The sequence below is a fragment of the Marmota monax genome, unplaced genomic scaffold (genome assembly GCF_021218885.2).
Source record: "Marmota monax isolate L192 unplaced genomic scaffold, Marmota_monax_Labrador192_F-V1.1 WCK01_AAM20220418_F8-fsc00100, whole genome shotgun sequence".
In the NCBI taxonomy this organism is placed as follows: domain Eukaryota; kingdom Metazoa; phylum Chordata; class Mammalia; order Rodentia; family Sciuridae; genus Marmota; species Marmota monax.
In genome coordinates, this window is record NW_026693872.1 from 3,410,458 (window position 1) to 3,423,573 (window position 13,116).

A 13,116-nucleotide genomic window follows, 5' to 3' on the forward strand; every position below is an offset into this window, starting at 1 on the left:
CTTTTTCCTGAAGTGTTGAGGAGGAAGTCTAAGACCAGAGAGCTAATCAGGGGGTGTTATGGTTTAGATGTGGTGTGCCCCAAAAGCTCACATGTGAGACAATGCAAGAAGGTTCAGAGGAGAAATGATTGGGTTGTAAGAGTCTAAACCCAATCCATGAATTAGTCCTGATTGGAATTAACTGAGTGGTAACTGAAGTGGTAGGGTTTGGCTGGAGGAGGTGGAGTTGGGGCCTGGACTTGGTGGATATATTTGTATCTGACAAGTGGAGATTCTCTTTCTACTCTTTGATCACCATGTGAGCTGCTTCCCTCCACCACGCTCTTGCACCATGATGTCCTGCTTCACCTTGAACCCCGAGGAATGGAACCTGCTGTCCAGGGACTGATACCTCTGAAACTGTGAGCCCCCAAATAAACTTCTCCACCTTTAAAATTGTTCTGGTCAGATCGTTTAGTCACAGCACTGAAAAAGCTGACTCAAACAGGGAGGTTTGGGAGATTCAAATCCTAGTCATGTTGTCTTTGGACACTATCAGCAGTCATTCCCTTGGCAGGTAAAAAGAAAGAAGCAGCTTTTTTAAAAAGACACCTTTATTTTAAAATTTTACATAATCTTTGGATAATTCAGAATTAGCTTAGGTATGTTGCATAAGTTTCTGAAACTAATGTTTCAACTTTTTGAAACCAATAGCAATAGCTTACTTGATTGGTGGGAGGATTAAGGAGGACATCAGGACACAGGACAAACAGATGGCTACTGAAGACAGCACCCTGTATACACAGAGGCTTTCCTGCAGCATTCAGTCATAGTTTTTAAATTATCTGTCACAAATATTAAACACCTCATCAGACCAGCAATAATCCCCAAATCTCATTTGCATTTCATCAAGAGCACAGAACTCAAAGTTCTATGAATTTAAGAATCATAATTAAATTAACTTAATCCCTTATATTAATAATAACAATTAAAAACTATATTCTACCCAGTGTTGTCTCAATCATACAACGTGTATCTCAGGTCCACAGAATGCCACCTTCCTCAGCACTCCATGGTCATGATTCAAAGTTACAATGAATGTGCCAAATCAGACCCTAAATGGAGCCAAGAGCAAGTTTGCAAACCACAAGTCGGTGGCCTCCGCCCAGACACTCAAATGCCACTCCTTTGCAGGGAATGGGTGGAGGCCATGATGTTCTGACAGCACATATCTCAGTCCTTGTGAAGGTCAGTGATCATCAATAGGTTATAACCTCTGGGACCCACAAGTCCTCAAAAACCACACCCCACTCCCTGAGAGACCTTCTGCAGAAGGTCCATGAGGTCAAAGAAATTGGGGTCAGGATGCTTTGAAAGCAGAAAATGTTTAAAAGTAATTTGGGAGAGGAAAAAAGATAGGAGTTAGGAGGAGTTTGGGGACAGACACAAAAAGGGAAGAGTTGAAATACAACACACAACCTGGCTGATTCCACATGGAAAAGAAAAAGTGGGCTAATGGAGACCCTTTGCTCCTAAATACCCAGGTTGAGAGCCAGCCCAGGCAGCCACAGTGATGACAGGGCCATGTCCCCAGGGCAGGGCCTTGGGAGAGGCTCTGCTCTAGAGGAGGAATTGAGCATCCTTCCAATGTGCTGTGCCAATTATTTGCCCCAACAGAGCCACCCTGCTCCCAGCACAATCATATTTTGAGAGCGTTTCTTTAAAACATGAAATCAATATCTAGGTAGAGATCTCAAGCAACATAGAATTCTGGTTTGTGAGAGCATCATTCAGTTGGGAAAAAAACAAAGCCCAGCTTTGGCAGCACTGATAGGAATGGTGGATCTTGCATTACCTATGTGGAAAGAGAGGAGGGTGCTGTCCAGAGAGAATGTTAGGTATGTGTGTTCATGTGACAGCAGGCAGGGCTCACACTTTGGGGCTGGTTTCTGACCCTCAGGCTCTGGAATCCCCAGAGCTCTTGCTGACATAGGACAAAAAGCAGCCTGAGACTGTTCAGGAAAATGGTCTTCCCAGGCTCAGGTGGCCAAGGGACCAACTCTAAAATGCCTGATGGAGAAGAATGGCCTAGGGGCCATGCTTAGCAGTGAATGTTCTGGAAGCCAGGCAGTGTGGCTTTTCCGAGCAGGTAAATGTCCTCATCTGTGCCCTCATTGAGGTGCTTTACCATATTCTTCTCAAAGAGGAGTGGGTGGTAGGCACCCATTGTGCAGGCACTATCGAAGAACTTCTGGTAGTAGTAGCACACATCAGTCTTTCGCTTAGATGGGAGGAACTCATAAATATCCACCTGGTCACACAGCGTCAACATGATGAGGATACCTGGAAAGGGGAGCACAGGTGAGCTGTGCCCAATAACCCACCCCAGTGCCCTGAAGCCCTGCTCAGTGGGTGCAGTAACTCGTGGCAAACCTTGGAAAGATCCACTTGGAGTTTCTGTTTATTCCTGTGACTCGCAATCTGAGTTCTCTGTGTCAGGCAAGCCCAGCAAGCCGCTCCTTCTGCTTGCCTGCTTCACTCGACTCCCTCTCCTCCTGTCCTTCCCACCTCCCAGGCTTCACCCTGGGCTACGTTCTCCATGAAGCTATCTCTGACTGTTCAGCTGGAAGGACTCTTCTCTCCTGTGACACTGATGTGGTCTTTCCTCCCTGGCACAATCTGAATGTTGCCTCAGACACCTGACTGAACTCTCTTACTCTTATTTTATCTAAATAAGATACAAAAAAGAATTGTATCTTTTTTAGATAAAGCTTGGCATAGTGTACAAGCCAAGCCAAGCATAATTCTAGCAATGGTTTTTGTGAGTAAACAAGCCAGTGAATAAATGAATGAACTGAACCCCAGAAGAAAGCTAATCTCTTCTAGGAAAACACACACACACACACACACACACACACACACACACAAACATGGTGGTTTCCCAGACATGGACTTACCAAGCATCCCAGAAGATGGGGGGTTTGGCTGAATCTCTTCTGGGGAGATTTCTTGAAGGACATCCCACAGCTCCCAAGGCATCTGGGGTCTAAGGATGTAAAAAGGCTGACCGGGATGCATCGTACGATAACTCTTGTAGTTATTAAAGAAATTGTAGTCAGGATTCTTGTACCACTGAAAAAGAAGGAAGTGGTCTCAAGGAATGAAAGGCACTCATGCTGTTGCTCTGTGTAAAGCAGCCACTCTAGCCAGAGGACTCAGGAAGGGACAGGCCATGGCAGAATTCTGAGGCACTGCTCTTCCCTGGAGTAGATCTCAGACTTCTGCATCACCTCACAGCCATCACTGGGTAGCACAGTGGAGCAACATAGTTTGTGCTTAGGGACTATTGGGCTTTGTGACCTTGGCACAGCTTCAGATGTTAGGATCATGGAGTCTAGGAATGGTATTAGAGTTAAAGGACCATCTAATCCTATATTCCAGTTTTCTTTTCTTTTCTTCTACATATTTTTTTTTTTTTTTTAAGAGAGATCTCAATATGTTGCCCAGCCTGGCCTTGAATTCCTGGACTCAAGTGATCCTCCTGTCTGAGTTTCCTGAGTAGCTGGGATTACAACTGCACACCACTGGGTGTGGCTACTCTCATCTTTAAAAGGGAGCACACTGGGGTATAGGTCACCACATCGATGTGTAAAAGTCTTCCTTCTTTCCCAGGCAAGTTTAAGTTCTAAGTGGGATCAGTGCAAAACTGTAGAAATGGAGGTAGTGAGGGTGACAGGGATCACTAGTGCCTCCCAGTTATTGGTGGATTCAACATAAGAACTAAGTGTCCTAAGAGGAATGCTGTCTGCCCTTCACCCCTTGAAACTATTGTCCTGAGGCCACCACAGCCTACAGCAGGGAGAGGCCAACTGACATGCATAACAAAACAGTGAGAGGATTATTTCAGAAAGTTCAAGAATCCAGCAGGCCTGTGACTCATGTCTCCTTCCCCTGAAAGACTAGATGTTACAGATCTGAATCTGCTTAGGAAATCAAGCCCTGGGACAAGTGACTGCCCCATCCACATTCTGGTTACCTCATCTATAAAATGGGAACGACCATGCTTCCACCTACTTCCTTACAGTGTTATGAGGAAAATGAGAAGGATTTTAGAAATTGAAAGTACGGGACAGAAGTGTGATAACATTATTGATAGGAACAACTACAATTATTGACTATTCCTATTGATACTCAAAGGAATTAAGGCATTAATTGCATTAATGAAGACAGTCTCCTCCAGATGATAAAAAAAAAAAAATCCAGCCACTATTACTTCCAATGTATGCCATAATTGGGAGAAAAATCCACGATAATATAGGGCATAGAGAACTGGTGGTATAGGTCAAGAACACTTCTGAATCTGCTAGTCCAAAAGAAGTGAGGTGCTCTAAAAGTCAAATATTCAGGAATTGCTCCTCTTAGCCATGCCTTTATAAACCTAAGAACTCAGAAAAATCTGTAGGCAAACAAGAGACCCAGCTTCTCATGGACACCCACTTACCTTTGGGATATCTGAATGATATACAGATGGGTCCCACACAATTAGGATTCCTTCATTGTACAAACTGTCTTTGAGGAAGCGCTTTTCTGTGGTCACCAACTGTAGGAAGAGAGATATTAACCATCACTTGGAGATTTACCTGAAAACACTTGGCTCATGGTAATAATTGACACATCACCAGGTACTGCCTGAAACCCAGAGTTCTGTGGGGCTCTAAGTTGGTGTAGCACTTAACTTCAGTGAGAAGGTAATGATGCCAGCCCAAACTGTGTTGACCAGTAAGGACATTTATCATGCTCCAACAGCCATAAAGCAAAAAGGATTCCACCCAGACTTTGAGACTATGGGGGCGAGAAAGCACAGTGAAAATGTCTTAGTGTCCTAGTCCTTTGAAGTCACAACTTGGTGATGGGGTGGGGTGTCAGAGGAGTTGGGTTTTAAGTTAAAATCTCATAATAAAAATGATCTCTAGAGATCCTGTCAATCACATAAACTCACAATGTGTACACATTATGATGGAGACACATCTTTCTCAAGGTCTACTGCAGCTGGTCTGGAACAGACCACTGCATCTGTGTGGAGGAACCACACAGTGTATACAAAAATATGAAAATTTAAACATAAGACTCTCACCAGGCTGGGGAGATGCCCATGTGCAACCTGCTGGAAGAACCAGCCACAGCACTTCTCCCCTGCACCCTGGCTCCTGAGCTGGGCTGCACATGAGTAATTGAACCTATCTGGTTTAAATATGAATATGACAACTCTGATGGGACAATTTTGCAAAATGTATTAAATTCATTTTTTTTAAAAGAGCGAAATATTTCCTTTTAAAAAAAAAGCAAAATATTTAGATTCAGTAATTCCACATTTGGTAACCTATCCTAAGAAATAATCCAAACCCAGGGGGAAATATACAGGAAATGTTACTTAAACTATTGATCAAAACTACAAAAGTTAGCAGCAGGTGGGACACGACATTGCTCAGGTGCAAAGTGAGAGGATCAGATAAAAGAAATCAAATCAAAACAGACTGAAAACAAAAAAAATAAGAATCATAAATCCCTCCCCTCCTCAACCACCACTGCCAAGGCCAAGGCCTGAACAACATCACGGTGGTGTTCAAAGACACCTATGGGAAGAAAGATGATCTGTGTGTAGCCCAAAGAACAACAGTGGCCATGAGTCTCTCAGAGCACTGAACTATCCCATCCTCTTCTGCAGATAGGGGCTATCTGTTATGGTTCAGACCTAATGTCCCCCAAAAGCTCACGTGTGGGGCTATGCAAGAAGGTTCAGAGGAGAAATGATTGGGTTGTAAGAGTCTTAACCCAATCTGTGCTTTAATCCCCTAATAGGGATTAACTGTGTGGTAACTGAAGTAGGGTGTGGCTGGGGGGAGGTGGAAATTGGGATGTAGCTTGAGGGTATATATTTCTATCTAGCCAGTGCAGTCTCTCTCTCTTCCTCCTGATCACCATGCAATCTGCTTCCCTTTTCCACACTCTTCCGCCATGATATTCTTCCTTGCCTAGAGCCCCAAGGAATGGAACTGGCCTTCTATGGACTAAGACCCCTGAAACTATGAGCCCCCAAATAAACTCTTCCTCCTCTACAATTGTCATGCTTGGGTCCTTTAGTCAGAGCAGTGAAAAAGATGATCAAAACACTATACCTACAGTGTGACAATACAATTCCATTCATTCCGAGGATCTTTAAGATAAGAAATATCAATGGTGGGCCCACCTGAGCCAGGGATTGTACAGCTGTCTTGGGAACCAGAGGTTAGCCTATTCCCTATGCTCCAGGTAGTCACACACTGATGGCGAACATGGGCAATGCTGTGACAGTAGGAACAGTATGAGAATGGCTGTTAGAGAGGGTAAATATTGAGGGCCAGATGAGAACATGCCAAGCCAGAAAGGTAGGGGGTAGAGAAAGGATGTCCTAGAGTTGGGGAGAAACAAGAACAAATCATGGATATGAGAGAATGTACCTGAGACTGCCAGCTGCCTCCCAGTATCCATTCTCCCTTTCTTCCTTGGCAACAAATGTCTCTGGGTTTTAGATATAGCTATCTAAAATAGGCTACCTGCAGCTAAGCCATGTGACTAATTCTGACCAATGCTATGTAAGCAAGTATGACATCTAGGAAGTGTCTTACAGGCAAGGACATGACCTTCCTTGTTCCTTCCCCCTTTCTTTTGATAGAAATTTAGATGTGATGGCTGGAACCTGAGCAGTCCTCATGAATTAAGAAGTTCACATGCTGAGAACGACAAACCCACAAAGTAGAAGGAAACTGGCATTTTGACACCATGGAACACCATAAAAGCTGTGGAATGTCTGCTTTAATAGGAGAGAGAACTATATTTTGGTCTTGTTAAGCTAGTCTGGAGGATGGGTAGATGCTCCTATCACTTGAAGTCAAACCTAATTCTGACTAGAACAGTAAGCAGCCTGACTGGGAATTCTAAGTTGTTCATTCTGACTAGGACACCAAAAAGAGCTGAAAGGGGTTCAAGAAACTTAGGCAAGAGTCATAGCAGGAAGCTTTGTGTTTCTTTAATAGGTCCTTCAGTGTTATCTTCCTGGTAGATAAGATTGTGCAAAACAGACTGTTGGAAATGGTGACAAGGCAAGTCCCAGAGGAAGAGGGCCCCACCCATACTATTCTATCTCTATCTTCCAAGACAGAATTCCATAACTGAAATTCCAATTCTCAGCCCACCCTATCACTCCAGAACAGTAGGTCCATGGAGAGCAGTATGTCTTTTCTCGAGCTACTTCTGTCCAGGCAGAGTACTTTTGTAGGCAATTTGTACGTCATCAGGAGGACTAGCCATAGCTGAGATTTTTAAAAATGGCTCCTCATGTACACAGCCATAGTCCGTAATTTTTTTAGTATGCAAGGCAGGAGGCCCGTGGCTGCATCTTCTGGCTCCCAAGACCTTTCCAGATCTGTGCTTTCATTGTCTGCCAAAGTTCCACAAAGCTTTCTCCTTTACAATAAATGATGACAAAAATTATAACATATGCCACTTAGTGGTGCTTATTACACAAGAGGCAATTTCGTATATTATCTCAGTTCATATTCATAGTAGTCTTAGAAGGTAGGTACTGATATGCCTCTTTTACAAAAGTGAAAATCGATGTCAAGTAAACGTGTTTCGGTGTTGTAGCCCGTAGGTACACAGGGGAGTCTGGCCTCAAGCCTTATGTCTGGCTCTGGAGATCACACTTCTGACTACGTGTTACATTGCCTCACACAAAGAAGGCAAAACTGACCAGACAAGTCCAGCTTCTAGCAAAGAAAGGAGCTGACCTTTGCTTTATTTATATTGGAAGACATCAAAAAGATGCTATAGAAAGTTCTTCACGAAAACAGGATAGAGGTGGTTGCAGGTAGGCTGCTCAGTTCCTAGCGGGTCACGCATACCTCCGGTCCAGTGTAGAAACTTTGGCAGAGTGAAGGGAGAGTTCGCTTGCATTTGGGCAATCTATCCCAGTGGGACTGCCATGGGAAGGTCCCAATGCCAGATGTACCCCCTCACTGGCTACAATGCTGAAGACGGTCCTCAGACATTCCACAGATGGCTCCCCACAGAGAAGTTTCAGAGTATCATGGAAATTTTGCTTCTTGGGGAGTTGTAGCATGTCATAGCTGGAAGATTACAGATGGACTGACCAAACCCATCATTTTCCAGATGGGTAAAGTGAGGCCCAGAGAGAAGAGAGAATTGTGTAAGGCTATAAGAAGAGTTTGAAGCAGAGACAGGACCAGAGCTCAGAGGTGGGCTTATAGCGGAGTGTTCCCTCTTTTCTAGCAGGACTACACTCACACCACCACCGACATTTAAATAAACACACACCAAGACTGTACATAATAGCGTTCTTCAGGTAATACCTCTGAATATCTGGGACTTTGTTCTTCTCAAATCTTTTTCCTTCTAATATGGACTATATTGCCCCATACTCCCAAATTCAAATGTTGAAGTCCTAATTCCCATTGTGATTACAATTAGAGAAAGGACATTTAGGGGGATAATTAGGTCTTAGGGGTAGAGCCCTAATCTGATAAAAGTGGTGTCATTACAAAAAAGAGGAAAAGACACCAGAGTTGCTCCTTGCAAACATAGAAGGAAGACTACATGAGGACACAGTATAAAGACAGCCATCTGTAAGTTGAGGAGTGAGACTGCACCAGAAACCAACCCAGATGGTAACCTGAGCTTAGGTTTTGACCTCAGAACTCTGAGAAATAAATTTTTGTTGTCTGTGTTATCCAGTTTGTAGTACATTATTATGGCAGCCCAAGATGATGCCTAATACATTGTGTGTGTGTGTGTGTGTTGATGTAGATACAGGTATTACTTGACTATAGAGACTATGTATGTGTTTTTTTTTTTTAAAGAACCGGATTCTTCAAAAATGTCAATATCTTTTGACAAATTTCTAGACATATATGATATACTATAATTGAACAAAGAAGCAGGGAAAACCTAAACAAATCAATATCAAGAAATGAGATTGGAGCAGTAATAAAAAGCCTTCCAACAAAGAAAAGCTCAGGACCAGATGGATTCTCAGCTGAGTTCTCCCAGATCTTTAAAAAAGAAGTAAAACCAATCATCCTCAAATTATTCCATGAAACAGAAAGGGAGGGAACAATTCAAAACTCATTCTATGAAGACAGTATCACCCTGATACCAAAACCACATAAAGACACACCAAGGGAAGAAAACTTTTATACCAATATCCCTGATGAGAATAGCTGGAAAAGTTGTTAATAAAACATTAGCAAATCACATTCAAAAACACATGAAGAAGATAATGCACCATGATCAAGTTGGATTCATCCCAGGGATGCAAAATTAGTTCAATGTACACAAATCAATAAATAAAATTAATCATAAAGAGAAACAAGGACAAAAATCACATAATCTTCTCAACAGATGCAAAAAAAAGCCTTTGACAAAATTTAGCACTCATTCCTGTTAAACATTAAGGAAACTAGGGATAAAAGGAACTTACCTCAACATCATAAAGGTTATAAATGACAAACTCAAAGCCAACATCATATTGAATAAAGATAAGCTTAAAACATTTTCTCTAAAATCAGGAACAAGATAAGGATGTCCATTGTCACCATTCCTATTCAATATAGTTCCTGAAACTCTAACCAGAGCAATCAGGCAAGAGAAAACAATTAAAATAATACAAATAAGAAAACAAAAAGTCAACCTATCTTTGTTTTCTGATGATATGATTCTAGAGCACACAAAAAACTCCATAAGACTTCCAGAGTGGATGAACAAATTCATCAAAGTAGCAGGATACAAAATCAACATACAAAAAATCAATAGTTTTCTCATACACCAATAATAAATCTGCTGAGGAAAAAATGAATAAAACTACTCCATTTCCAACAACTTAAAAAAATACCTAGGAATAGACCTAACCAAAGAGGTGAAAGACCTCTCCATTGAAAATTATAAAACAATGAAGGAAAAAATTGAAAGCTCTTAGAAGATGGAAAGACCTATGCTGTTCATGGACAGGTATAATCAATTGTTAAAATGGCCGTAATTACCAAAAGGAACCTACTGATTCAATGCACTCCCTAACAAAATACCAACAACATTTTTCACAGAACTAGAAAAAAAGACTCCTAAAATTTATATGGAAGAATAAAAGACCCAGAATAGTCAAAGCAATCCTGAATAGCAAGAGTGAAGCTGGAGACATCACAATACCTGATCTCAAATTATATTACAGAGCCATAGTAACAAAAACAGCAGGGTATTACCATCAAAACAAATTTGAAGACCAGGGAATAGACTAGAAGACACAGAGACTAATCTACATAAATACAGTCATATGATACTCAACAAAGGTATTGGAGAAAATACAATCTTTCTAATAAATGATGCTGAGAAAACTGGATATTCACATGTACAAGAATGAAGCTAGATCCCTGCCTCTCACCCTGCACAAAATCAACTCAAAGTGGATCAAATACCTAGGAATTATATCAGAAATAGTGATCCTGATAGAAGAAAACAGAGGCAATATTTCAACACATTGGTGCATGCATACACTTCCTAAATACTACTCCTATATCTCATGAAATAAAGCCAAGAATTCATAAGTGGGATGGCATTAACTTAAAAAGCTTCTGCAGAGCAAAGGAAACAAGAGAGTGACAAGAAACCCTACAGAATGGGAGAAAATCTTTGCCAGCTACTCCTCAACAGAGGTTAATGTCCACAATACACAGAAATTCAAAAAACTGCAGAAGGAGAAGGAGGAGGAGGAGGAGAAGGAGAGGAAGAAGAATAAGAAAGAAGGAAATAAAGAGAAAAAGAGAGAAAAGAAGGAAGAGGGAGAAGAAAAAAAAGAAAACATAATGACCCACTCAGTAGGCAAAAGATCTAAGGAGACATCTCTCAAAAGAAGAAATACAAATGACCAACAAATGTATTTTTAAAATGGTCAACATCCTTAGCAATCAGGGAGATGCAAATCAAAACTACACTGAGATTTCATCTCAACCCATTTAGAATGGCAATCATCAAAAGTACAAGTAATGATAATTGCTGGCAAGGATATGGAGAAAAAATATATTTATACATTGTTGGTGGGACCGCAAATTAGCACAACCACTTTTGAAAGCAGTTTCAAGATTCCTCAGGCAATCAGGAATCGAACTATCATATAACCCAGCTATCCCACCTTAGTATTTTTCTAAAAAAGCTGAAATCAACATAATATAGTGATAAATGCATGCCAAAGTTTATAGCAGCACAATCCACAATAGCTAAGTTATGAAACCAACATAGGTACCTGTTAATAGATGGATGGATAAAGAAAATGTGATATGTGTATATATACAATAGAGTTCAATTCAGTAGAAGACTAAAACTATGTCATTTGTTGGTAAATAGACCGAACTGGAGAATATCATACTGAGTGAAATAGCTAGACTCAGGACACTGTGTCTTGTATCCAGAAGCTAGAGAGAGAAAAAGAAATTTAAAAAGGGGATCTCACAAAAACAGAAGGGAGATCAGGAGAGCAGAAGCAAGGAACCAAAGGGGGACAGAGGAGAAAAGGGAAAGGGGGGAAACTGGGGAATGAAGTTGATCAAATTATGTTGATGTATATATGAATATATTACAGTGCATTCCAATCTTACATGTAACTATAATGCACCACTAAAAAGTAAATGAATAAATAAACAGAAGGAAGACCAATAGAGTAGAGGAAGGGAATCAGAGGAGGGAGGAGAAAAATGAAAGAAGAAGTACTAGGGATTGATATGAGCAAACTATATTATATGTTTATGAATATGTCAAAATGAACCCCACTATTATGAATAACCATTGTGAATTTACATATAAAAAGTCAATATCTTTAAAGATAAAAGGAAGCTATGGAAATATTCTAGACTAAAGAGACATATTGACTAAGTACAATACCTGACTCTGAATTGGATTTAGTACTAAAAAAGAAAAAATGCCTTAAAAGTCATCATTAAGAACTAGAATGCAGACAGATTCGAAAAAAGTGGGCATCAATGTCCTTGTCTAACCTTAAAAGTCAGGGGCACCTGTCCAACACTGGCGTGTACCCTGGTTTACATTGTACTTTGTGTGTTTGAAGGGGGCTGAGACTTTTCTCCTCAACTAAAGTCCTTAAGGGGAAGAAATTGTATCACTTTGCTCTTCTTCATATTGATCAGGGATTTTGTGGAAGTTTATTTGCTTGACTAAATGGAATATGGGACAGCTGGCTATCCAGCAGATGGGCAAACTGCACAAGGAAAAGAAGACTGAGCGCAGCTCTGATATGTTGAACACTTGTAACGAGGAGCCTTGGAATAAGAAGGCAAGCCCAATCCAATGACAAGTAATAGCCCTTTTCTGATTCCGAAAAAGATCAGTGACAGAATGTGCTGCTGGCAAAATCAAAAAGTCCTAAAACTCATGCATCCATCATGTTTAGATTTCAGCTCCTAAGTCGTGATGCCAAAATACTACACTAAAGAGGTTCCATCAGTGTCACCCAGCTCACCCTAGCTGTTTTTAGATCCACTGTTGATGGAAATCCAACCTCCTCCACATACACACTGCCCCCGCCAACACCTATCTAGACATGGAGATAAGACATGGAAGGTCCTCAGACAGTGTAAGTATTTAATAAATGGTACAAGCTATTATTTCAGGATAAGCCCCATTAAGTCATCTGTGAATGTTCTGGTTGAACTCATCAGCATGCCCTATCCCTAGGCATGGGAGGTAGGTTTTCTCTCCCCAATTAGCACAAAATCTTCTGAGGAAGCCACTGTGTCTTCTTGTCCCATTGTCTCCTCTTTCAGGCCCAATAAGCACAGCAGGTGCTCAGCTGAGTCTCACAGAAACCTTCTTAAGTTTATAGTCAAAACTGGATTTATTTAAAGGCCCACTTTTAACTGTATTGGTTTCCTGTTGAATCTCATAACACCATCTGGTATGGGTATGAATGGGTCTGCTGAGCTGAAACTTCATGGGATGACAATTTTCTATAAAAAGCCACCTTCTAAGTTAAAAAAAAAAAAAAAGCATCGTTTTGTTTTCCATGACGTTGTCATGACC

At 41.1% G+C, this 13,116-nt stretch overlaps 1 protein-coding gene across 2 annotated transcripts in view; it reads right to left on the reverse strand.

The window, feature by feature from the left end:
- Window positions 1–924: 924 nt before the first annotated feature.
- St6gal1 (ST6 beta-galactoside alpha-2,6-sialyltransferase 1) overlaps window positions 925–13,116 on the reverse strand; it is a 143,775-nt gene continuing 131,583 nt past the window's right edge. For both annotated transcript variants that reach the window (XM_046462542.2, XM_046462543.2), the window contains 3 exons: window positions 4,481–4,579; window positions 2,937–3,111; window positions 925–2,322 (listed from right to left, as the gene is read on the reverse strand). In XM_046462542.2, the coding sequence (XP_046318498.1) occupies window positions 2,081–2,322; window positions 2,937–3,111; window positions 4,481–4,579 (516 nt within the window). In that variant the 3' untranslated portion in view covers window positions 925–2,080. The remainder of the gene's footprint in view (window positions 2,323–2,936; window positions 3,112–4,480; window positions 4,580–13,116) is intronic.